Here is a 25,372-nt window from a genome sequence, read left to right as displayed (position 1 = left end):
CTGATACTCTAGAGAACCCAGACTAATACATCTACTGTTGAAGGCATTTAATGGTTTGGGCTGACATCAGGTTCCTGGGGTAGAATTATGGCTAATTGTCTTGCTTGGTTTCAGATCCTGTGTGTCACATAAAGAACACACTTGGTGTCTTAGTCAGGGTTTCTATTGCTACAATGAAACACAATGACCAAAAAGCAAGTTGAGAAGAAAGGGATTTATTTGGCTTACACGTCCATATTGGTTTTCATCATTGAAGAAAGTCAGGACAGGAACTAAAACAGGGCAGGAGCTGATGCAGAGATCACGGAGGGGTGCTGCTCACTGGCTTGCTCCTTATGGCTTGTCCACCCTGTTTTCTTGTAGAATCCAGGACCACCAGCCCAGGGATGGTACCACCTACAATGAGCGGGCCCTCCTCCATTGATCAGTAATTGAGAAAATGCCTTACAGCTGACTCATGGAGGCATTTTCTCAATGAGGAAATGAGGCATTTGATCAGTTGTCTCTATTGCCTATAGTAACCACTGACTGCTGAGGGGGAAAAAGATGTTTACCTCAAAAATCAAGAGTGACAGCACCAGTAATTGAGGCTCCTTCCTCTCTGATGACTTTAGCTTGTATCAAGTTGACACACAAAAGTGGTCAGTATGCTAGGCAAAAGGTGTATAACTGTTATAGGGCAGTCAACTGCATTCTGGTTGGGTTTATGCCTGCTCTGAAAGACGGAACTCACTTTGTTATCGTTTTGAGTCAGAGTCTCACTTTATGGTCTTAGCTGGGCTGGAACTCGTAAAGATCCACTCACCTCTGCTCCTGTGTACTGGGGTTAAAGGACTTGACCACCATGCCTTGTGGAAATCCCATTTTGTATTGTAACTCAGGCCAAAAGCCCAAGGCTAGAGGAAATGACAAGCCTCAGCAAGGAAGCAGCTATTATTTACTGTTAAGTGAATATGATGCAGATACCCTCCTGCCGTCCAAGTGTTTGTTCACACCATGAATTACTGGTGCTGTCACTCTTGATTTTTGAGGTAAACATCTTTTCCCACCTCAGCAGTCAGTGGTTACTATAGACAATAGAGACAACTGATCAAATTCCTTAGTTTAAATGATTATTGCTGTAATACAGTAGATTATTGTTCAACCAGAAGTGGGGTGGGGGGTGGAGGAAGACACTCTATCCAAGGTTCAGGACACATCACAGAAGAAGATGTGCAAAGAGTGTGAGAATCGGACATGAGGCATGGTGGAGCATGCTTTTAATCCCAGCACTGCAGAAGCAGGTGGATCTCAGAATCCGAAGCCAACCTGGTCTACAGAGTGAGTAGACTGGGTTCCAGGACAGCCAAGGCTACACAAAGAAACCCTGTCTTGAAAAACAAACAAGCAAACACAAAAGATTGTGAGAATCAGAGGAAGGGGTGCAGTGTTGTTTAGCTGTTTCCTCCAAACTGAATCCTTCCCTACTGGGAAAAGGAGGAAGGCCTATAAGACTAAGGATCTGAAGCAAACTTACAAGACTTAGGAAGTTCCTGAAAGTTACAAGATTTTCAAAGACTCATTTCCAGGTTATAAAGTAGTAACAATGGCTAAGAACACTACAGTCTGAGCTTCCAAGTTGTATCAAGGGTTACAGCTTTCCTGTGTCTTGTCCACAGAAGTCCATGCTGTGGTGGACTTTTGAGTAATTTGTGCTATTTATTGTTTTGCACTCACCCATACATCTGTAAGTAATAAACTCATTGATTCATTAAGTTAGACTTGGGTAATCTTTTTCTTTTTTTAAGATTTATTTATTTATTTTATGTATTCACCACTGCTCTCTTCAGGCACACCAGAAGAGGGCATCAGACTCCATTGCAGATGGTTGTGAGCCTCTGGAAGAGCAGTCAGTGCTCTTAACCACCGTGCCATCTCTCCAGCAGGATTGGTAGTCTTTACAAGGAGTTAAATTAGAGTTATTTCTTTGGTTGGTGCGTCACTGATGTACTCTAGAGTAAATAGTTATTTGCTCTTGTCTCTGTAGTGCTGATCACACAACTTCTAGACAATTTAACTCAACTCTGTCTGAAAATAAAAAGTAAAACAGAGAGCTGGATATATCTCAGTGGTATACTGCTTACCTAATATCCGTGAGGCTGTAGGTTTAATCCCTGGTACTCAAGAACTAGAAAAAAACAGGATCATATGTTCATATTTTCTGTGTCTACAACCACAAGGGAAATATCTTCCTTCCAACATTCAAAACCTCTCCAAAATTAATATCACAAAAACCAGGCATTAGCCTTATGAAAGAAGTACACACACATACACACACACACATACACACACACACACACACACACCACTTTTTTGTTTTGTTTTGGGTTTTTTTGGTTTTTCGAAACAGGGTTTCTCTGTGTAGTCCTGGCTGTCCTGGAACTCACTCTGTAGACCAAGCTGGCCTCAAACTCAGAAATCCGCCTGCCTCTGCCTTCCAAGTGCTGGGATTAAAGGCATGTGCCACCACTGCCCAGCAGAAGTACCCCTGTTTTTAACTTTTAAAATTTATTTTATGATTTTATGCGTATGTCTGTGCACCATGTATATACTTAGTGGCCAAAAAGGCCAGAAGAGGGTATCAGATCCCTTAGAACCCAGTTCTGAACAACGTGAGCGCTGAAACTGGAACAAGGGTCCTCTGGAAGAATGACCAATGTTCTTAACCTCTGTGCCCCTCCAGCCCCAAGAAGTATTTATCTCTCAGTTTATCTATTTATTTAGTTACTATTTGTTTGGGATAGGAACTCCTTGTAAAGATCATGCTGACCTTGAACTCCTGGCGAGCCTTTTGTTCTGCCTCATAAGAATTGGGGTTACATGAATGCCCCCACTCCTCCTACTTAGAGCAAAGGAAGTGTGTGTGTGTGTGTGTGTGTGTGTGTGTGTGTGTGTGTGTGTGTGTTAAAACTAAAAACAAAGCTTTGCACAGGCTAGGCAAATGTTCTCCCTGAGCTGCAGCTCTAGGCTCTGTTACTGTTACTCCCACCCCCATCACTAATCACTATGAGGAATTTATTTTTAGTTTGAGAAAGAAACTAAGTTGCCCAGGCTGGCCTTGAATTTATAATCTTTTGCTCGGCCTCTAGAGTGACTGAGGTTACAGAATTGCAACAACAAGCCTGGGGAAAGACACATTCTTGCCAAAAATTTTAACCCAATTTGCCCTATGCCCCGACTCAGTGTCCACTTTTCAGAAAGAGTAAGGACAAGAGAGAAGTTAGATGGCACCCTAAGGAAGTACCTGCCTACTTCAGAACTTGGAACATGCAGAGTAACTGGTCTAGTGACATCAAAAGTCAAGCCCTGATTGGGTGTGGTGGTTCACACCTGCAGTCATTGCATTCAGTAGGCTAAGGCTTGAAGATAGCCATCAGCTAAAGCCAGCCCTAACAACACAGCAGGACCCTGCTGCCCCTAACAACACAGCAGGACCCTGCTGCCCCTAACAACACAGCAGGACCTGCCGCTGAAAAAGCCACAAGAAGCCAGGTGTGCTGACTGGCTGAGAGCTTAGGAGACAGAGGTAGATGAGTTTGAGGTCAGTCTAGTGTGGATGTTGGGATCCAGGCCACTTTGGGATACATATTGAGACCCTGTCGAAAGAGAAAGAAAAAAAGAACAAAAGAAAGAAAGAAAGAAAGAAAGAAAGAAAGAAAGAAAGAAAGAAAGAAAGAAAGGAAGGAAGAAAGAAAGAAAGACCCAACAAATTCTCGTATGCTTGTAATTCTAGAAATCATGAGATGGAGGCAGAGGGTCATGAGTTCAAAGCTGGGAAGTTTGAGGCTAGCTTGGTCTAATGAGACTCAGTATGAGAATGACTAAGAGGATGCATGCAATTGGGCAGCATGGTGTATGAGCTTCTGATCCCACCTCTTGGGTGGCTGAGGCAGGAAATTCAAGGCTGGCCTGAACTACACAGTAGGTCCTGGTCATAATACCCCTTATACAGAGAGTAGACGGGCATGTAACATATGTATACTTCTAGCACGGAGAGAGAGGCTGAGGCTGAGGTGGAAGCATAGGTATCCTGAAGATTCAACAATAAGAAACAGATTCCCCAATTTTTTTCATTTCATTTTGAGTCTCAAGAAATAGCCCCGGCAGGTCTAGAACGCAATCTGTAGAACAGGCTTGTCCTAAACTCACAGGAATCTACCTGCCTCTGCCTGCTGGGGACTTAGATTAAAGATGTGAGCCACACACTTGGATCTTTCTCTCTCTCTTTCTTTCTTTCTTTCTTTCTTTCTTTCTTTCTTTCTTTCTTTCTTTCCTACAGGGTTTCTCTGTGTAGTCTGGGACTTACTTTGTAGACCAGGCAGGCCTTAAACTCAGAGATCTGCCTACCCCTGCCTTCTGAGTGCTGGGACTAAAGGTGTATGCCACCACCACCCACTAAATTTCCCAATTTCTAACACTGAGCAAAGATTCTAAGCAGAGATTTCTTCAAAGGGGAAATATAACATGCCAAAAGTCAATAAGAGGTTGTGTGTGGTGATACAAACCTACAATAGCAAAGTCTAGGGTCACAGCATTTTTGGATCAGGACTTCACAGAGGCCAGCCTGGGCTACAGTATCCCCTATCTGAAAAACTAAAACCACCACCACCAACAACAACAAAACAGCAGGCATTGAAAAGATGCTCAACATCATTAGTCATCAAAGAAACGCAAATTTAAACCATAGTGAGATGCCACTTTACACCAAAGAGGCCTGGGGAACTCAGAATCCTCACTCACAGCTCCTGGGAGAGTGAACAGTCAAGCACCTCTGGTGAACACTAAGCAGCCTTTTTCATCCAGCATAGCAGTTCTACTCTTAGGTACACACCCACAAGAACTGAGGTTTATGTTTGCACAGGCACTTACACATCGGGAGTGGAGATCTGGTTCAATTGTTTAAGAATGGGGACTGTGCTTGCAGAGGACCAAATGTTGATTCCCAGTACTGGATGCAGGCAGCTCACAACTGCTTGTTGTTCTATAATTATAGTTCTGGGGAGATCTGATACCTTTTGTTGGTCTCTAGAGACACTGTACTCAAGTGCACAAACCTCCACTGAGACACACACACACACGTAAGAAAAAAAAGTAGGGCTGTATTATGGTTAATTTTGTTCATAATATATTTAGCCAACTGATGCACCTTATGAAAATTAAACCTTTGTACTAAGTGAAACAAACAAACAAACAAATGCTAGGCGGTGGTAAATGTTTTTAATCCCAGCACTCGGAGGTAGAGATGTGCAGATCTCTGAGTTCAAGGCCAGCCTGGTTCTACAGAGTGAGTTCTAGGACACCTGGGGCCACACAGAGAAACCTGACTCTAAAAAAACAAAACCAGTCACAAACAAACCAACCCCAAATCAAGAAGTGTGACGATGAATGCTCATGACAACATTTTATATGGTCCTGAAGTGACAGCAAAGCCAATGGGGAACACCATATGGTGTAGGCACACTGTGGAGGGTCTGTCACTGAAGAAATGAGGAGTCAGGACTCAGCACATAGGTGGACCTGGAGACCAATAAACAAAAACAAAACACACTCACAGAGGTAAAGAGCACCAGGCTTGACTTCTTAGGCTTGCAGTCTCAGCACTGGGGAGGCTGAGAAAGGACCAAGTGTGCTAATGAGGCTTTGTCTGGAGGAGGGGAGGGAGAGGAAGAGGGACAAGGAAAAGAAAAGGCTAAGTTAAAGATGTTGGATATTAAAAGCCTTATACTTATAAATGTATTTTATGGATTTATTTATTTACTTTTGTTGTTGGTTGAGGGTTTTGTTTTTTGACAGGGTCTCTCTATGTAGCCCTGATTGTCCTGGAGGTTGCTATGTAGATTAAGCAGGTCTCAAACTCACAGAGCTCTTGCTACCTCTGCTTCTCTAGTGCTGGAATTAAAGGCATGCATCAACTTGCTCCATCTAGCCTTTTTTATTTTGAGATAGGATCTCATTAAATAGCTCAGCCTGGTCTTAAACTTTTACAGCAATCCTTCTGCCTCAGCTTCAGTGCTTGTATAAGAGACATGAGCCAGGATGTAGTGGCTCACACCTTTGATCTCTGCACTCAGAGGCAGCAACAGGCAGATCTCTTGACCAGCTTGGTCTACAGAGCAAATTCCGGGACAGCCAAGGCTACACAGAAAAACTTTGTCTCAAAAAGCAAAAAATACTCTAAAGGGGGCTGGAGAGATGGCTCAGTGGTTGTGAGCACTGACTGCTCTTCCAGAGGTCCTGAGTTCAATTCCCAGCAACCACGGTGGTTCACGGGTGTCTACAACTCCAGTTCCAGGACTTTCATCACCCTCATGCACATGTACATGAAGAAAAACTACCAATGCAAATAAAATAAAGTATTAAAAAAGAGAGACACAAGCCACCACTCCTTGTTTTGTATGTCTTTATTGTTTGTATGTGTTCAGAGGACAAGACTTAATGTCTTTCCTTAGATATTGTCCACTCCTCTCTTTCTTCCTTCCTTCCTTCCCTCCTTCCTTCTTTCCCTCCTTCCTTCCTCCTTTCCTTCCTCTCTTTCTTCCTCTCTTTCCAGTCTCTCACTGGCCTGGAACTTGGCAAGCAGGCCAGATTTGGGGCCAGTGAGCCCCAAAGACTTTCTAATCTCTGCCTTCCCAAGACTCAAGAACACACCACACCCAGCCTTTATTTATTTACAGCATGGCTTCTGGAAATTGAACTAATGTTCTTATGCTTGCAAGGGCAGTAGTTTACTGACTATCTTTCTAGATTCATTCATTCTTTTTCTTTCTCTCTCTCTCTCTCTCTCTCTCTCTCTCTCTCTCTCTCTCTCTCTGAGCGTATATGTGTTTGTGACATGGAGGTCAGAGGTTGAAATAAGATGTCTTGTTCAGTTTTTCTCCACCTTCTTTCATTTAATTAAAAGAATATTGTTAGGCACGGTGGCACATACCTAATTCTGGCATTTGCAAGGCAGAAGCCTCTATTTGCCTCTGTGAGTTCGAAGCCAACCTGGTCTATTGAACAGAAATGCCCGCCCCTTACTCGATGTCTAGATACCATATAAAAAAGAAAAACTAGACAAGAAATCAAACAGAACCACTGAGGACCTGGAGAAAGGGCAGGGAAAGGCAGGAATGGTCTGGTAAAAGTCAGGAAGCAGAACAGCTTCTGGAATGTTGAAAATATTCAGAACCATGCGGAAGGTTCATGCTAGGAGAGCAGCAGAGGACACCTGAAGGACAAGGGACAGGGGGCCATACTCAAGGACACAAACATGGGGTCCAAGTACACTCAGCTTTGACTCTGCCTCCCTAAAGTAACAGATGTTCAAGGACAGAGAACAGAGCAGAACAACCGGGCAGTGGTAGTGCATGCCTTTAATCCCAGCTCTTGGGAGGCAGAGGCAAGCGGATCTCTGAGTTTGAGGCCAGCCTGATCTACAGAGTGAGTTCCAGGACAGCCAGGGCTACACAGAGAAACCCTGGAGAGAGAGAGAGAGAGAGAGAGAGAGAGAGAGAGAGAGAGAGAGAGAGAGAGAGAGAGAACAGAGCAAAACTATTTTCCCAGGAGCTTTAAAGTGGGTAACAGGCTGAGCATGGAGGAGAACACCTTTATTCCCAGCACCCTAGAGTTGGAGGCAGGAGCATTACAAAACGACAAATTATTATTCTTATCCCTCTTGGGGCAAATGGTGGGTGTTTGTGGCAGAAAAACATTATAAAGTAGTTGTTTTCCATTCACCTTTGGTAGAAAGCACTTCACTTGCTAACCCAGCTCCTTTTATTTTATTGCTATTTTTGGGACAGAGTTTCTCTGTGGAGTCTGACTCACCGGGACCTTGCCAGGCTCATCTCCTCAGGACTGAGGTTAAAGACATGCAGCACCACACCTGGGTCCATGTATTTTCCTTCCATGTATATTTATTTATTGTTTATTGTTTTTTTTTGTTTTTGTTTTTGTTTTTTTTTGAGACAGGGTTTCTCTGTGTTGTCCTGGTTTTCCTGAAACTCACTCTGTGAACCAGGTTAGTCTTGAACCCAGAGATCTGCCTTCCTCTGTCTCCTGAGAGCTAGGATTAAAGCCGTGTGCCACTATACCCTGGCTCACCTTGTCTTTTGAGAGAAAGTATCTGGCTGAACCTGGAGGTTGTGAGTTTGCCACACTGGCTGGAGACGGCGATCTGTGAGTCTCCTGACTCTTCTTTTCTTGGTTGGATTTACAGGCAAGCTTTGTTTTCCTGTGTTGTTGTTGTTGTTGTTGTTGTTGTTGTTGTTTAATGTGGGTGCTGGGGCTCAAACTCAGGTCTTCATCCTTGCACAGAATGTTTTTAGTGAGTCCTTTCCCAGACCCTAGAATGTTTCCATTTCTATGAATTGTCCGAAACAGACAGACAAAGATTATCGTGGTAGATGCCACGTGCCTGAGGAAGGAGGGGCATGGGGACTAGCTGCTCATTAGAAGGGTTTTTTTTTCTTTTTCTCTCTGAAATTATAATATTACACCATTTCTCGTTTTCCTCTCCTCCCTCCACGCCCTCCTGTATACCCCTCCTTGCTCTCTTTCCAATTCATCTCTTGTTAACTTAATTGTTGTTACATGCATATGTATGTAGAGCCCTATATGTTTGTGAATATAGCAGCTCGGTCTGTACAGTATTACTCCTACGTATGTTTTCAGGGCTGAGCACTGGGTATTGGATAACCAACTGGCGCACTTTCCCCTGCAGAGGCTGGCTCCTTCCACTCTCGGCCCTCCTTGGTTGTCTGTGGTTCTTTGTGTAGTGTTGAGGCCTCACGGGCTTTCTCCTTCCACTGTTGGCATTTTTTTATTGTTGTTGTTTTTTGAGACAGGGTTTCTCTGTGTAGCCCTGGCTGTCCGGAAACTCACTTTGTATACTAGGCTGACCTTGAACCCAGAGATCCACCTGCCTCTGCCTGGGATTAAAGGCTGGCATTAAAGGCATTCACCACTACTGCCTGATTTCCTGACTTTCTCAGCACAAAAAGCACCATATCACCTCTTACAGGGTTGGCCTCCTGCAGGCTGCTTCTCTGCCTGTGTTTTTATTTCTTGTTGAAAGGAGAGATGGTTGGGTGAGTTGTAAAAGTCAACCCTTACACAGACTAAAGGGACATTTCCCTTTGTCTGAGCCTGTCCTCCAGGCTGCTCAAGCCTGGCATTCTCCCACGGCCACCCAATGGAGTCAGGTTAGGGACGCATCCAACAAAGTCACGTACTTAGTGGACAGCTCTAGCTGTCCTGCTTGACCTAGTGCCAGGCTTGTCTGGCTTATATTTCATCTTCCAATACATTCCGTAGATGTTTGTTTTGTTGATTTGGTCTCAGCAGTGTACACTGCCAAGGTTGTCTTTGTACATATGTTTCAAGTATCCCAGGATGGTCTTGAACTCCCAATCACCTGTTTCTAACATTAAGTGTTAGCATTACAGACATGTGCCTTGAACGAAAACTTTCAAAACAAGTAAAATACAGGCTGGGAATGAGGGCAGGATAGGGTGGAGTTCGGAATTGTTTTCTGACATTCTTTGAGCCAGAAAACTGTGTGTCCTGTCCCTTGTTGTAGGGGCTCTCCAACTGGCTGGGACCAGACTGAGAAGCAATAGTACCCTGAGGGAATCGTGCTTTTAGGGGGATAGGCAGGGATTACATGTTCTTAGAACAGCATCAGGGAGACCTCTGGTAGGAGGCATCGTCTACATCGATATGAACATGTGTCTAACAGGGAAAGGCAGTGAGACCAGCAGGAGTATTGAGCTGAGGGAATTCGGCCTATCTTGGCACCAGGCCACATCCACAGAATTTTGCAAAGTGATATTTGAGGGGAAGGAAACTTGGCAGTGGCAGTTGGAGGCCTTGGAGTTAGAGCTATAGATATGGGACAGCTTAGAGACAGTTTTTGGTACAGAAAGACAACTTTGCAACAGGGCTGCCTGACCTCTGATCTGGCCTGGCTGGCCTTGATCTTAAGTATAAGTTAGCTCTGGAGAACCCCCTAGGTGGTGACATGAAGGAAGCAACTCATGGATTCCCATGAAGGGGTGGTCACCACATGCACTACCTGCTCTTGGAGTAAACTATCAGAGGCCTTGTCATCTCTGCCAAGCCCCGACTGCGAACACAGAGTACAGACCAGGCAGGAGTAGGAAGTTTGGCTGTGTGCTCTTCATGTCTGCAAGATGGAAGTAACAAGGGTGTCCATCCTAGCGGGTTAAATGAGCCAGTGTCTTGGATGAGGATAAGTGACTACTGTTTGTGGAATACAACAATCACAGCCTGTAGCAGAGGCAGGGTCCTTTCTGGGCTTGGGATGTATGTCTAGTGCTTTCAGATAATAGCAGACTGCTTTCACTATACAGGCAAAACCTTATCAGTGTCCTTCCAGGGTACCCTGGTTCCTTCCTTCCAAGGCTCTGCCTGGTCAGGCCTCTGTGAGCTTTTCTATCTTCATTTCAGCCTCTTCAACTTCCAGCCTCGGGCCCCAAGCTCTAGATCAGGTCATACTCAACTGTGGTCAGCTCCTCCAGTCTGGTGTTTCTCTGGGTTCTTCTACCTGTGTCCTCCCTCCCTGCCTATTTCTTTATGTCCTTCAGGATTCCCTCCCTCCCCCCGCAAAGTCCTTTCCAGATCTGCTGGGTGCTCTCCTAGCATTTCTTGTTACAAGTATTTGCTGAGCCAACAAATCAAAAGGGAACAGTTCTAAAAGAGGTCGCTGTATGGCCAAGAATCCGTGCAGGTATCTTGCATCAGGGTACCTGATAAAAGAACCATGGGTCACAGAGGAAGAAATGGGGGCTAAGGTAATAGCACTTGGCTTGACAGTCACATCCCCACACATCTGTGTCTGACATGCCTAGCATTTCACAGCATCTGTTGGGTGTGTAGGCCCGAATGAGGATGGAACCCATCACACCTGTGAAATAATGGTCCTAAGACCTTGTACAAAGGGCTTGACCTAGTCCTTAATTCTTTGTAGACTAGTAAAGGGTTAAAGGATTAGATGTGTGTCAAGCGCTCAGTGGTGTTGAATGCACAATACACGTTTAACAAGCATTTATTCTCATTTGTCTCCAGGTGAGGTGTGCAGGCCTGGGATAGGTTCTTGAGTTGTGATCAGCAGAGAAGAGCCAGGTCTACACCCCAGAACCCCATCCTACAGGAAAGCAGCCCTGTCTCACTTAAAGATTCAGTATCCTGCTGAGAATATAGAAGCTGAGAAGATACTCAACTCAGCTCCAATAAGCACACTGGTTGAGTCACTGTGGTAGACAGTTTTATAGTAGGAGGTAAGGAGGGCCTCCAGGGGTTACCCAGGGAAGTCTGATTTTTCCCTGGGGTCCCAGTCTTGTTCCTCTCAGTAACTAGGTCATCCTGAATGGAGGGAATGACAGGAGGTTAGGGAGAGGGTTCCTGCAGGGTAGTAGTGTGCAGACATCAGCCAATCTCCCTCAGTACCTTTAGTTAACCCTTTGTTCCCTGAGGCCGCAGGTTGCCTGGCGTAATATCTCACATTTTGCTCTCCCCAGAGCCTGGTGCGTTGCCTAGACTGCAGGAAATGGTTGCTGAAGGAAGCAATGAATTACATTTCAGTATTCGCCAAGTACTGTCTGTTAAGGATAGAGTGTTAGCCTTGTTTCAGGATCCTCCCAGTTGCCTGTGACTAAGAGACCACAGGTGAGGTGACTAGGCTGGGGGCTGAAAGATAACTTCTTCAAGGCCATCCAGTGGCAGTTGCAAGTACCTCAAAATGGCTAGGCATTGGGAAGAACCTTGGAGTGATTAGCATTGGGGTAACTGCCAGTTAGAAATGACCTGGCTCACATGATTACTTGTGAAAAAAGGAACCAGTGAGAGCTTTCCTATTGAATTGCTTGATGGTGTTAGCAGGAGTTACTCCTTCGTAGAACAAAAGGCCGGTCCCCATGGGATAGGGCCCTAGCTTTTCTCTGGCTGGTTTTAGAAGCAGGGAAAGCTGCCAGTCAACCTTGCATCTGGAAAAGTGTCTCCTTCTTTAACTGGAGGGACCTGAGGTCACAGTAACCTCCTCACTCTTGCTTCTGTCGGGCACCTTCTCTCAGGAAACCCACTCGCTCCCTTGGCAGGGCCAGAGCTCCAGCATTACTGAAGGTATGCTGAAGGCTTATTTTTGAGCCTCCCTTAATGGATTGTGGATCTTGGACAGCAAACAGCTGGAAGCATCCTGAGCTGCTGCTTGCTGGAATCAGTCACCAGGTGAAGGCCAGGCAAGGATGGAGTTTGGCTCAACCACTGCAGACACCCAACCAGTAGAGATACCCGGCAGGGCAATGCCAAAAGTGGCTGTTCTCCCTGGTGGGGTCTAGTTACCAGAGGGCCCCCGGTAAACACTCTACTGGGGCAATAACTATGCACATTACTAAGCCTCTGGAGGAATGGTGATCACGTGGCCATCGAGGGCGGCGCCCTCAGCTTTAAAATGAACTCCAAATCACCGAAGGCTTTCTGGAAGAGGCGGGAATTCTTGTGCGGTCCAATATGGCTTTCTCTCAACAACAAGGATGCGCTTAACGCTCTAGGGACCAAGTAATGCCTGAGGTGAGCTTCTTGCTGTGAAGCAAACCCAGGAAGCAGCAGGGTCCGGGAAGGGAGAAGAGCCTCAGGGGACTGGAGCTGCGGGACCAGGCCTGGCTTGGGTTCCCTGACCTGTCCTTCCACCGTCTTTGAGGAATGGACGCGCTACCGCCCTACTAGGTCAGGGCGGCGGGGCCCTGGTGCTGAGTGCGTGCTCTGAGGGCCCCGTCATCCTAACGCAGAGCGTTCCTAGGCCGGGGGATTGTGCCTTTCATGCTTGGCCAGACCGTCCAGCCTGTCGGCTGTCCCCGTGCAGTCCCGCAGGGGTCCCGATGCCTGGGCCTCAGGGGCGAGGCGCGCTCGAGAGGGCCATCTGCCTGGGTGCGGAGAACTGCAGCGTCCGCTGTGCGAGGCGCTGCCCCTCCCGGCCCCCAGCCCCGCGCGCCCGCACCTCTCCAAGCCCGCCAGCGCCCGCAGCCCGGGCCGCCGTGCCAGGCCTAGACCCAGACCCACACTAGGCGCGGGAGGCGGTGCAGGGATTAGTGGACCCCTCCCCCAGAACTCCCCTCGCCCCGCCCGGGGCAGCGAAGACCCCTGGGCCCGAGGGTGACGAAGGAGCTTCGTCCCCGCGGTGTCTGGACCAGGGGCTCGGCCTCGCTGGGCGGCGGCTGCACGGCGGCAGGCCGAGGTGCGGGCGCGCTGTTCGACTGCATCCCGGCCGGGGTGCGGGGCGTGGGCTCAGTGCTTGCGGGGGTCTCTCGGCCTCGTCCCTGGGCTGAGGCCAGGGTCCTGCGGCCAGTGCCCCGGGCGGGTAACCCGACCCAGCTCCCCGGAGCCGCTCACCCCGCACGGCCCGGCTTGGGGAGGGAGAGGAAAAGAGGGAAGGGGGAAGGGAAGGGGTGGTGGGTGAGGGGCTGTGGGGACCGCAGGGCCGAGTCCCCGGCCTGCCCGCGCGGCTCCAGGGCGGCTGCCCCGGGCTCCCGGGAGGAGCCAGCCCCCTGCCTCGCGGGCGTCGAGCCTGCGGCTGAAGGGCGCCCCAGGGCTGTGGCAGGCTTGGCTCGGGGAGGCAGACCCGAGCTGCTGCCTCCATTTTGTTTCCTGTTCAGCTTGGTCTGTAGTGGTGGTGGTGTGGGTTTGGGGTGCGGCTGGGCTAGGGGTTCACCTGCGGCCACGTCTGCCCGGGGCCTGGGGCCTCGAAGACCCTATCCCAAGCCCCCAGGTGAGCCCTACAGCGAGAGGGGGGTTGCCTTGGCCTCGGGTCGAAACCAGCGGGGCCGAGGGCAGGTGCCCAGTGGATGGGGAGCCCGGGCTGTAACCTAAGATGGAGGCCGGGGCTGACGCGGGCCTGAGCGAGGCCGGCAGGCCAGGCCTCAGCCAGGCCAGGTGTCTCCGGGGTTGGGGTTCAGGATGAGTCGGGTGCGGTTAGCTGTGTGCAACCAGGGGCTGGCGCAGCGCCCCGAGGTAGGTGAAGGGATCGCAGTGCCACCCACGACGCCCGCAGGCCCCCCGACGCTCCCGGGAGGCGCGCGAGGCCCCCAGGGAGCCTGCCTCAGGCCCCGCCCGGGCAGCAGGGCCAGCCCGTCGGCCCCGGCCCTGAGCGGGCGCACAGGGGGAGGGGAGGGGGCGGCGGCAGCAGCCGCGCTGATTGGGCCGCCCGCTCGCGAGCCCGCACTTCACCCGCCCTGAACCCCGAAGAGTGAGGCCTGGGGAGCGCGCGCACCCGGGGTGGGGGGGGCGGCGGGAGGGCGTGCGCGCGCACCCGGGGCCTCGGTCGCACGCGGGCCGGTGCGAGGCGCTCTCCTCAGCACGCGCCGCCGCGGGGGCGCGCGCGGTGGGGGTGTGAGGAGGAGGAGGAGGAGGAGGCGGTGGTGGCGGCGGAGGAGGAATAGGCCGGGGCAGGTCGCGTTCGCTCGCTGCCTTCTTGCCTGGAGAGAGACGAGGGGGGAGGGGGGTGCGGCGAGCGGCTCCTCTCTCTGTCCTCCGCTCCGCTCGCGCCCCAGTGTAATGAGGGTCACCCCCTCCCCCCAGCTGGCCCGGGAGGGGGCGCGGGGCACGGTAACTAGTGCGCAGGGGTGGGCGACGGGCGCGAGGGGGAGGGAGGAGGCAGGCGGGCCGGGAAGATGGTGGTGGCCGTGAGGTGAGGGACTCGGTGGAGGCCCGGTGGCCGAGCAGGGTTGGCGGCCCGCGGCGCTGCAGCCGCGGCGCCCTCCCCCTCCTCCATCACTACCAGCGGGCCTCAGGCCTAGCTGGCCGGGCTGCGGCGAACTTCCTCCCAACGCGGCCCGTGCATCGCCGGCCGTCCCCCGCGCGCACCTCGGCCGCTGCTAACCCTCAGGTAGCTGGCTGGGGGGCGCGGGGGCGGCTGCCCTCCCGCAGCAAACTTTGCTTGCTGCTGAGTGTTGAGGAGTGCCAACAGCGCTGCCGGGAGGTGCTGCCGCGGCTGTGGGAAGGAGCGCGGCCCGGGCAGGCGGCGTCGGCAGCAGCCATGTTTGTCAAGCTGTAGCAGCTGCTGCTCCCCTGACTCGGCTCTGCCGACCGCCTCGCTTGCTCTCCCGGCCGCGTCCCCGTGTCTCGGCCCTTGCAGCTGCGAACCCAGTGTGTTTGCAGCCAGGAAGGCGAGCTTCGGGGCACACCCGCCTCGGCCGACTCGCTCGAGGCCTGCCTGCGCACGGTAGCTGCACAGGCTCGGGCGCCGGCTGGGCGCGGGGTGCAGCGCTATTGTGACCGCTGCGCCCAGCTTGCGGAGGAGGAGAAGGAGGAGGAGGGGGTACCTTTTTGTGCAGCGTCCAGAAGCTGCCCCCGAAACCCGCAGCCCCTTCTCTTTCAAGAGATTTGGCTGTCGGACCTTGGGCGTGGGGAGGAGAGGAGGGTTCCCGATTGAGATCTGGGAATTTCGACTGCCAAAGGGTTTTAATTTTAGTTCAGCCCCAGTGTCCACCAGCCTGCAGTGCAGGGAAGAGGAACGGGCTGTTTCCATGTGGCAGGATTTACCCAGCTCTGGGAAGATGTAGTTCTCACTGAGGCCATTTTCCTGTCGTCAGCCTGGAGAACTTTTCCCGTCCTTGGAAGTGCAGCAGAAAGGCCACTAGGCCTTCAAAAGTGGCTGCCATTTTGAAAAGAAGACTCAGATGGTTTGTTAACTCAGATTAATTGCTGTGTCTTTTGGATTCCAGGTTGATGCGGGCACAGTATGGATCAGACTTGTGAATTATCTAGAAGAAATTGTCTGCTGTCCTTTTCTAATCCAGTGAATATAGATGCCCCCGAAGACAAGGACAGCCCTTTCGGTAATGGTCAATCCAATTTTTCTGAGCCACTTAATGGGTGTACTATGCAGTTACCGACTGCCAGTGGAACATCCCAAAATGCTTATGGACAAGATTCTCCGTCTTGTTACATTCCACTGCGGAGACTACAGGATTTGGCCTCCATGATCAATGTAGAGTATTTAAGTGGGTCTGCTGATGGATCAGAGTCCTTTCAAGACCCTGCAAAAAGTGATTCAAGAGCTCAGTCGCCAATTGTTTGCACTTCCTTGAGTCCTGGTGGTCCAACAGCACTTGCTATGAAACAGGAGCCCACTTGTAATAACTCCCCTGAACTCCAGTTAAGAGTAACAAAGACGACCAAGAATGGCTTTCTGCACTTTGAGAATTTTACTTGTGTGGACGATGCAGATGTAGATTCTGAAATGGACCCAGAACAGCCAGTCACAGAGGATGAGAGTATAGAGGAGATCTTTGAGGAAACTCAGACCAATGCCACCTGCAATTATGAGCCTAAATCAGAAAATGGTGTAGAAATGGCCATGGGAAGTGAACAAGACAGCATGCCAGAGAGTAGACATGGTGCAGTGGAACGCCCATTTTTGCCATTAGCTCCTCAAACTGAAAAACAGAAAAATAAACAAAGAAGTGAAGTGGACGGAAGCAATGAAAAGACAGCCCTCCTCCCAGCCCCCATCTCACTAGGAGACACAAACATTACCGTAGAAGAGCAATTTAACTCAATAAATTTATCTTTTCAGGATGATCCAGACTCCAGTACCAGTACATTAGGAAACATGCTAGAATTACCTGGAACTTCATCATCATCCACTTCACAGGAATTGCCATTTGTAAGCAGTTTTTGGTACAACTTAAATATAGACTTGAATGTATATATACAGGTCACATAAAGGGAAACTTTAATTTGTCTTTGGTTCCAGTTCACAGGTGGAAGCTAACCATGAGTTTTTTAGGGAAATTTTACTTTGATTTTTAAACCATATCTCAGATATGTGAGTGTGGTTCTTTATAGCTCATTGAGGATTGGCTAATAGTTAATGCTGTGAGGGCATTTGACTGAGGTCAGGGTTACGTTTTCAAGATACAGGTAGGTATACATTTGATTCGCTTTAAAAAAAAGCAACAACAAAACTAAAAGCTTTGGTCTGCTGATGCCTCAGTGCGGGGAACCAATCTATGGCTTGGAGTCCTGTTTCTGCATAAAGCATGGGCCAGACTTGCTGCAAGTTGAAGTGCATTTTGGGCATAAATTTAACTTGGCTCAGATGGGAAACTTTCTTGACCAGTGCTCAAAATTTAAATGAGGTTGATTTTTTCTAAACTACTTGTTCCAGTGGTCTACCCCTTTGATGACTGCCACCGCTAAGTTAGGCTTCATAAGCTTGTCTAGCTTTAAAGTTTGAAGTGTGTCTGTAGATGTGTCTTGTGTGCAAGCATTCAGGTTCATAGGGAAATGGAGAGGAGTGGATGAGCTCCTCAGAGTTGTGTAGTATTGCTGGAGGGAGGGAGTTCCTGAGGTCTTACTTTTTAGAACTTAGAATTTCTTGACTAGTTAATGAGCAGTTGACATCTTTAGACCCAGTTTTATCACTTCTAAAATTAAATTTCTGAAAGACCACTTTTGGCTTTACATATTTGGCTCTGATTTTGTTTCAGTTCTGACACTACATTGTCGTGGTTACTATTAATGTCACTAAAGAAGATTATATTTTTGTTTGGAGTCAACAGATGCCTGAAAATTACAACATAAGATTTTATAAGACAAATTTTTATAGTATATAGATAATTGTTTTAAGGACATTAAAATTTTATTTTACTTCTGTCAATCTCTAAAATTGCAGAGAGTGTGGGTGTGTCACCTTTGTTTCTGTTGATTGATATCAGCTATGGTTTCTTAGCTTGACAGTTACAGATTTTTAAAAATTGCTGTGGTGGATATCTCAAATTTGTGTTGTATTATCTAGGATGTATAGTAGAATTTGTAGTTTATTTTGAAAACCTACTGGTAGCTCATAGGTTTTCTTGGGTTCATGATGTGTATTGTACATGTGTATAGTTTTGTCTTTGCTCTCACATATGCATTGGATGTGAGGGTAGAGCTAGAGTCAGTAGGAGATACGGTAGAAACGTAAACCTGTGTAGCTCTCCTCAGGTATATGCAGTGTAGTCTGGTGTCGGTCCTGTTAACCACTACAGAGCTGAGCATAGTGATTCACACCTATAGTTTCAGCTCTCTGGAGGGCGAACACTCTTGAGTTTCAGGTCCACCTGTGTTACATAGTGAGTTCTAAGTCACCCATTCTGCAGCATGAAACTTTCTCAAAAAAACCACCCTCCCACCAAAAAGCATGACTCTTTTGAATATATTATGCCTCTAACATGGTAGCAAATAAACTTTTATAAATGTAGACATTTTTATTTACTCCTGTTTGTTCCTAGTAAAAACTAGCATATACATTGTATATATTAGGTGACATCTTGAGAAAACATTAGACCTCAAAGTTTGAACAGGTGATGACCTTATTAATTATTTAGTCTGTACTGTCTCATTTGGTGGGTCTTTATAGCATTGTGGTAAAAAGAGATGTCATAGAAGAGGAAGGTCAAAGCCAGTCAGGTATAGTGGCTTATGCCTGTTTCCTAGCACTCAAGAAACTGAGGCAGAAGGCGTTACTTTGAGGTTGAGACCAGTCTGAGCTTCAGTGTTTAAAACAAAAAAAGATGTGGATTTTTAAGGTACTTCAGAGCATTTTAGTCAGAATCAGAGTACTGGCGTCCAACTGTGTGGTTCCTGGGGATTAAACTGAGGCCATCAGGCTTGGTGGCAAGCTCCTTTATCTTCTGTGTGTCATCTCACCACCTGCATGGGTGTGTGTGTGTGTGTGTGTGTGTGTGTGTGTGTGTGTGTGTGTTTGGTTGTTCGAGGAAGTGTTTTTTTATGTAGCCCTGGGTGTCTTGGAACTCTGTAGACCAGGTTGGTCTTGAACTCAAATAAATTCACCCGCCTTTACCTGAGTGCTGAGATTAAAGATGTGGGTGACTACTGCCTAGCTCCTATGTATGTGTCTTTAAGACAATGTGTCCTGTACTTCTTGAGCTTTCTATATAGCAGAGAATGACCTTGCACTTACACTTCTCAAAAGGATGTGTTAGCATCCCTGGTTTTTCTTGCTGTATAGCCTAGGCTGGTCTCAAACTCAAATCTCCTATTGGCATGACAGTCATGTGCCACAGTGTGTGCTCATCTACTTGTAGATGACTTTGAAACTTTTTTTTTTTTCGAGACAGGGTTTCTCTGTGTAACCCTGGCTGTCCTGGAACTCACTCTGTAGACCAGGCTGGGCTCGATCTCAGCCTGGCTGGGCTCGATCTCAGCCAGGCTGGGCTCGATCTCGGCCTCTGCCTCCCAAGTGCTGGGATTAAAGGTGTGCGCCACCACCGCACTTTGAAACTTTTTTAAAGATGTATTTATTTATTTAATGTATATGAGCACACTGTCACTGTCATCGGATCCCATTACAGATGGTTGTGAGCCACCATGTGGTTGCTGTAATTAAATTTAGGACCTCTGGAAGAGCAGCCAGTGCTCTTAACCTCTGAGCCATCTCTCCAGCCTGACTTTGAAACTTTTAACTAAGAATTTCTGATTGCAAACTGATCTTTTCACGTCATGTCATGGTTACTTAAAATGTGATATTAAACTGGATGCTTTGGTATATATCAATAATTGCGACACTTTGGAGGCTGAAGGCAGGATTTGATTTTGAAGCCAGTCTGGGCTACAAAATGAGATTTAAATGCTGGGTTGTTGTAGCACATTAAAAGCAGAAGCAGGTAGATCTCTGAGTTCCAAGCTAGCTACATATACATACAGTTCAAGGTCAGCCAGAGCTGTATAGTAAGATGTTCTAAGAAAGGTGTGTGTGTGCATGCGTGTGTGTGTGTGTGTGTGTGTGTGTGTGTGTGTGCTGGATTGATTACTCATCCTTTAAGAGTGTCAGCTCTTCTAGAGGACCCAGGTTTGATTCCCAGCATCTATATCAGGCAGCTCGCAACTGCCTGTACCCAGGGAGACCTGATGTTTCTGATCTCCATGGTCATGCAAACTTATGTACATATACTTTCATACATACATATATGTATACAGAATTAAAAATATAATTCTTGAGAGGCTGGAGAGATGGCTCAGCATTTAAGAGCACTGGCTGTTCTTTCAGAGGATCCAGGTTTGATTCCTAGCACCTATGTAGTGGCTCATAGCCTCCTGTAACTCCAGTCCCAAGAAATCTGACTCCCTCTTGCCTCCTCAGGCACTGCATGCAAATGGTACATGGATATACATGTAGACAAAATGCTTATACACAAAATAAAATGAAAAAAAAAAGTAAATTTTAAAATCTTGAAAAAAAAAAATTTAACAAACAGTAAGACAGTGAAGTGACACAAGCCTGTAATCCCAAAATTTTGAAGGAAAAAGGGCGGTGAGTTCCAGGTCAGATTGGAATGCATACCAAGGCACCTGCATATGTGCACCTGCGTGCTCGCTCGCTCTCGCTCTCTCTTGGTCTCTCTCTCTCTCTCTCTCTCTCTCTCTCTCTCTCCCCCTCCCCCCCACCCCCCCACCCCCCGCTTTAACACACACAACCCCCGACCCCCAAACTAAAACTGCACCACCTAAACCAAGCATTGGCGCTGTAGCTCAGGAGTAGTAGAGTTCTGGATTCCCACGCATAGGGCCCTAGGTGCCACATACAATAACAACTAAGGTAGGATTAGTGTTGACACAAGAGTGTGTAAGGACGGTAGAGGATATCTGTGGAGTCAATTCCCTTACGTGGGTCCTGGAGACTGAACTCAGGTTGTTTACCTGCTGAGTCATTTTGATAGCCCCCTTGTGTTTTGTTTAATTTAGTGTGTGTGTCTGCCTGCCACAGTACTCACTTGCAAGTCAGAATAACTTGCTGGATTTAGTTATTTCCTTGTCCCTTGTTAAGGCAGGTTCTCTTGTGTATTCTCTGTACTCCTGGCTATTTGGCCCATGAGTTTCCAGGCAATTGTGTCTTTGTCCTATCTGGCCTTAGGAGTGCTAGTATTATAAGTGCAGACCATTGCATCTGGTTTTCTGTGGGTTTGGGGGATCAGGGTAGTAGTTTTACTGACTGAGTTATCTTAGGTTTTCTTTTTCTTCTTTTCTTTCTTTTTTCTTTTCTTTTTCTTTCTTTTCTTTTTTCTTTTTTCTTTTCTTTTCTTTTTTTTTTGGAGAGGGGTTAGTTTGAGCCAGGGTTGTTTCTCTGTGTAGCCCTGGCTGTCCTGGAACTTACTTTGTAGATCAGGCTGGCCTTGAACTCAGAGATTTGCCTGCTTGTAGGTCCTCAGTGCTCGGATTTAAGACATGTGCCACCAGTACCTGGCTTCTTCATTGTGGTTTTGATTTATATTTTTGCTGATAGTTTAAAGCATACTTTTTCTAAAAATTGACTTTATTTGTGGGTGTTCTACCTTCATGAGTACACTACTTGCGTGCAGTGGCATTAGAGGCTAGAAGTGGATATCTGACCCTTTGGAACTTGGGTTACCAATAGTTCGGGGCTACCATATGGGTGCTGGAAAATGAATCCAAATTCTGTGGAAGAACAACCAGTGCTCTTCACTTGTGAGCCATTCATCCAGAGCCATGCTCACTTGTCATTTGCATGTTGTCTTTGCTGAGTATATTAATATGTCTTGTCTGTTTTCAAATTGAAGATAATGGTGACCATTTGACTAATACAGTTCAGATAAATTGTACTTCTGACCCTCCTGCCTTAGCCTACCACATGGTGAGATAGTACTTTTCAGAGGTTTGTGGTAGGGTGGGTTAGTGTTGGTAATTGTATTTAGGTTTCTGGACTTGCTAGGCAGGTTCTTTACCACTGATATACATATGTAAATGTATATCCATCCTTATCCTTTTCTTACATTTTATTTTGAGAACAGAGTCTTGCTAAGTTGCCTGGTTTGGCCTTGAATTTACTATCCTGTCTCAGCCTCCTGAGTATCAGGAGTAGGACTATGCTATAAGAGTCAGTTTTTAAGAATTCCTCCTGTATAGTCTACAGATAGGGTTTCTCTGTGTAGCCTGGGTGTCCTGGAACTCACTCTGTAGACCAGGCTGGCCTCAAACTTAGAAATCCGCCTGCCTCTGCCTCCTAAATGCTGGGATTGAAGGCGTGCGCCACCACCGCCCGGCGTGATGTACATTCTCTTAACAACTCAACAAACCATTATGTTATTTAACCTTTTTTTCTTTGGTTTGAGATAGGATCCCAAGCATGTAGTCCAGGCTGACTTCAAGCTCATTGAATGGGCAAAGATGGCCTTGAGTTCCTAATGTTTCGTTCTCCACCTCCCAGGTACTGAGATTATAGACAGGTGCCACCATGCCTGCCTACTTACAGGTTTTTTTTGAGAGCTTGTGTCTAAAAAAACAGCACTGGCAGTCCTAAACTTGCTGTATAGACCAGGCTGCCCTTACTCACAGGCCTACCTGCTTCTGCCTCCCAAGTGCTAGGATGTGCGATGCTATGTTGGGCTACTTACTTTTTTTTTTTCTTTTTTTTCCCCCATAGTTTATAGGTAGTTTCTATTTTTAGAAACTTGGTTGGAGACCCAATCAGATGATACATACTTATATGTCCTAGTATACTGTACCAGGTTTTCATGTCTGCTGCTGCTAGATAAAATTAGAAAGGCTTTTAAGGTTCTTTTCATATTTTGGGCTGGTAAGATAGTTTAGTCAGTAAAAAGCTCTTGCCTCCAAGGCTGGTGACTTCAATTCCTGGGACCCACATGGTGGACGGAGAGGACTGATACTTGGAAGTTTTTCTCTGGCTTCTACATACATGCGTGCACGTGCGTGTACACACACATAGACACACAGAAGTAAATTTATTTACAAGACAAGGTTTTTCTTTGTAGCCCTGGCTGTCTTAGAACTTATTATGAAGACCAGACTGGCCTCAAATTCAGAGATCCTCCTGTCTCTGCCTTCCAAGTTTTTGGAGTAAAAGCTTACACTGTCATGCTCAATCTTTTTTTTTTTTTGCTGTTGTTGTTTGTTTGTTTGGGTTGTTTTTTGTTTTGTTTTGTTTTTTAAACAACTTTGCATATCTCAATGACCTTATATAAAATAGCCATAGTGGGCCACTTCCTCCTCCTCTTTCAATAGTCCCCCAGAGTATTCTGGAACTCCATTTCTAAAAGACAGCTGGCTATGAGCTTCATCTCCTTCTGTCCTCCCCTAATGCTACTAGGTAACAGAGAGTAGGACATAGGCCTCTACATCCTAGACCAAGTACTTCAACAACAGAGCTCTATCCCCAACCCTCCAGTACAGTAAAGAATGTTGGAAAACTGAGTGTAGTGACAAGTGCCAGCCAGGGCTGCTTCCAAAGAGGTCTAGATATATGACTAGGCTGCTAGAAGAACATATTTTGGAGGATGAACTATTTTACTATATTAGATTAAATTGAAATTACTGTTTATATGATATCCCTTACATGCCAGGAACAGTCAGGAAGTAGTCACTCTCTGAAGTTACGAGGGTGCATTATTTATGTTATCTCTGATTTCTTTTCATGCTGTAATTAAAGCTGTTATAGCTCTTTGCTGTAAGTGGACATTAATGTCACACTAATTCTCATCGGCATTTTATACCCAAAGCATTTTTTAATGTTTTGGTTTTTTAAAAACATCTTTAAAATTTTATTTGCAGCTAGGGAGCAGTGGCACATGCCTTCAGTTCTAGCATATAGAGAAGCACAGACTGTCAGATCAGTGTAAGTTCCAGGCCATCCAGGACCACATAATGAGACCATGGTTAAAAACCAATAAAAGGCCATTTATTTCTCTGTACAAAATGTATCAAAGACCTGTGTTCTGTGGGATATGTGTGCACTGTTAGTGTTGAGGAGACTAGAACAAAAAGATAGGATATGCATATGCAATATCTTATCTCAAAAACCAAAACCAAAGCTGAGCACATGGTAGTCCTGGCATTCAGGAAGCTTAGGCAGGTGGGGTTACAGGACAGCCAATAGCAGAGTGAGAATCTGTTTCAAGGTTCCTCCCTATGAAAAAATGATTATTTTCTTGTCAGTACTAGAGATTGGACCCAGGGCTTTGTTCAACAGGAAAACCCTCAGTACTCCTAGCCTATATGTTTTTTTATAATTATAATTTTATAATTATTTGATATAGATAATTACTTCTACAATGCCATGATCTATAAAGTATTGCAGAACAGTTTTTTGTTTAAAAGAGCCTAGGGCTATGTAGTTCAAGCTGACCTTAAACTAAAGATCCTTTGCCTTAGCTTGCTGAGTGGATTACAGGTATGTCATAACTGGCTTAAAGTGTTTTGAAAATAGCTTTAAGGGCAGAAGTGTTGTTATAGCCGGGCAGTGGTGGTGCACGCCTTTAATCCCGGCACTTGGGAGGCAGAGGCAGGCGGATTTCTGAGTTCGAGGCCAGCCTGGTCTACCGAGTGAGTTCCAGGACAGCCAAGGCTATACAGAGAAACCCTGTCTCGAAAAACCAAAAAAAGAAAAGAAAAAAAGAGACAGGGTCTCACTGTGTAGTCTTGGCTGGCATGGAACACATGTAGACCATCATGCTGGTCTCAGAAATTTTTTTACCTCTTCTTGTGCACTAAGATTAAAGTTCTGTGCCTCCATAAGCAGCAAAAATAGATTTTAAAACACCTGTACTATTTGATATTGCAGTGTGCAATATTGAGTGTAGCATCTGCTCAGTTTGGTTGCAACTGAGTTGTATCTCTATCGCAGATTAAAATGTCTTTCTTTGTCTTGAGACAGGCTTACCATGTACTTACTAGCTTAGAACCAGGCTGCTTTATAACTTTGGTGATCTTCTGTAGTGTCTGTCTCATGTCTCTCCCTCTTCTCTCTCCCTTCCTCTCTCAGTCCTTCCCTCCCTCCCCCACACCTACTCCAAACACACACACACACACACACACACACACAATTTGTTGCTTGTTTTTGAGATTTTTTTTGTTAGTAGCCCTGGCCTCAATTGAGGGAATAATTATCATATTTTATGTGTGATATGTGGGCCACTATAATGTATCTACCTAAAGAACTGCCAGTTAGAATTGCCCACCAGCAATTCCAGTACTTTGGTCAAACCAGGAGCTCAAAAATATTCTTGTTTACACTGTGAATTGGAGGCCAGCCTGGGCTACAGAAGACCCTGTCTCAAAATTAAGGGGGAGCCAGCAAGATGACTGCCCAGGAAAATGCACTTGCCATCAAGCCTGATAACCTAGTCTTGGAACCCGTGAAAAGGTAGAAAACCAATTTCCACATATATTTGTACTCATACACAAGCTGGCGCTCTCGTGCTGTCTCTCTCTCTCTCTCTCTCTCTCTCTCTCTCTCTCTCTCACACACACACACACACACACACACACACAAACAATATAAATACACAAGAGTGTCCTC

At 46.9% G+C, this 25,372-nt stretch overlaps 1 protein-coding gene across 12 annotated transcripts in view; it reads left to right on the top strand.

The window, feature by feature from the left end:
* The first annotated feature begins 12,486 nt into the window (after nucleotides 1–12,486).
* Nsd1 (nuclear receptor binding SET domain protein 1) overlaps nucleotides 12,487–25,372 on the top strand; it is a 108,462-nt gene continuing 95,576 nt past the window's right edge. For 2 of the 12 annotated variants that reach the window (XM_076938973.1, XM_076938980.1), the window contains exons 1-3: nucleotides 14,442–14,640; nucleotides 15,759–15,872; nucleotides 16,613–16,702. In XM_076938973.1, coding sequence (XP_076795088.1) covers nucleotides 15,843–15,872; nucleotides 16,613–16,702 — 120 coding nt within the window. In that variant the 5' untranslated portion in view covers nucleotides 14,442–14,640; nucleotides 15,759–15,842. Of the gene's footprint in view, nucleotides 12,610–13,505; nucleotides 13,805–14,434; nucleotides 14,641–14,661; nucleotides 14,921–15,758; nucleotides 16,703–25,372 lie in introns of those variants that run through there. The other 10 variants (XM_076938976.1, XM_076938975.1, XM_076938979.1 and 7 more) reach the window with 10 other exon arrangements.

The sequence above is a fragment of the Arvicanthis niloticus genome, chromosome 8, assembly GCF_011762505.2.
Source record: "Arvicanthis niloticus isolate mArvNil1 chromosome 8, mArvNil1.pat.X, whole genome shotgun sequence".
Classification (NCBI taxonomy): domain Eukaryota; kingdom Metazoa; phylum Chordata; class Mammalia; order Rodentia; family Muridae; genus Arvicanthis; species Arvicanthis niloticus.
Note: the sequence above shows the minus strand (reverse complement) of the source record. Positions and strands in the feature narration are given on the sequence as shown.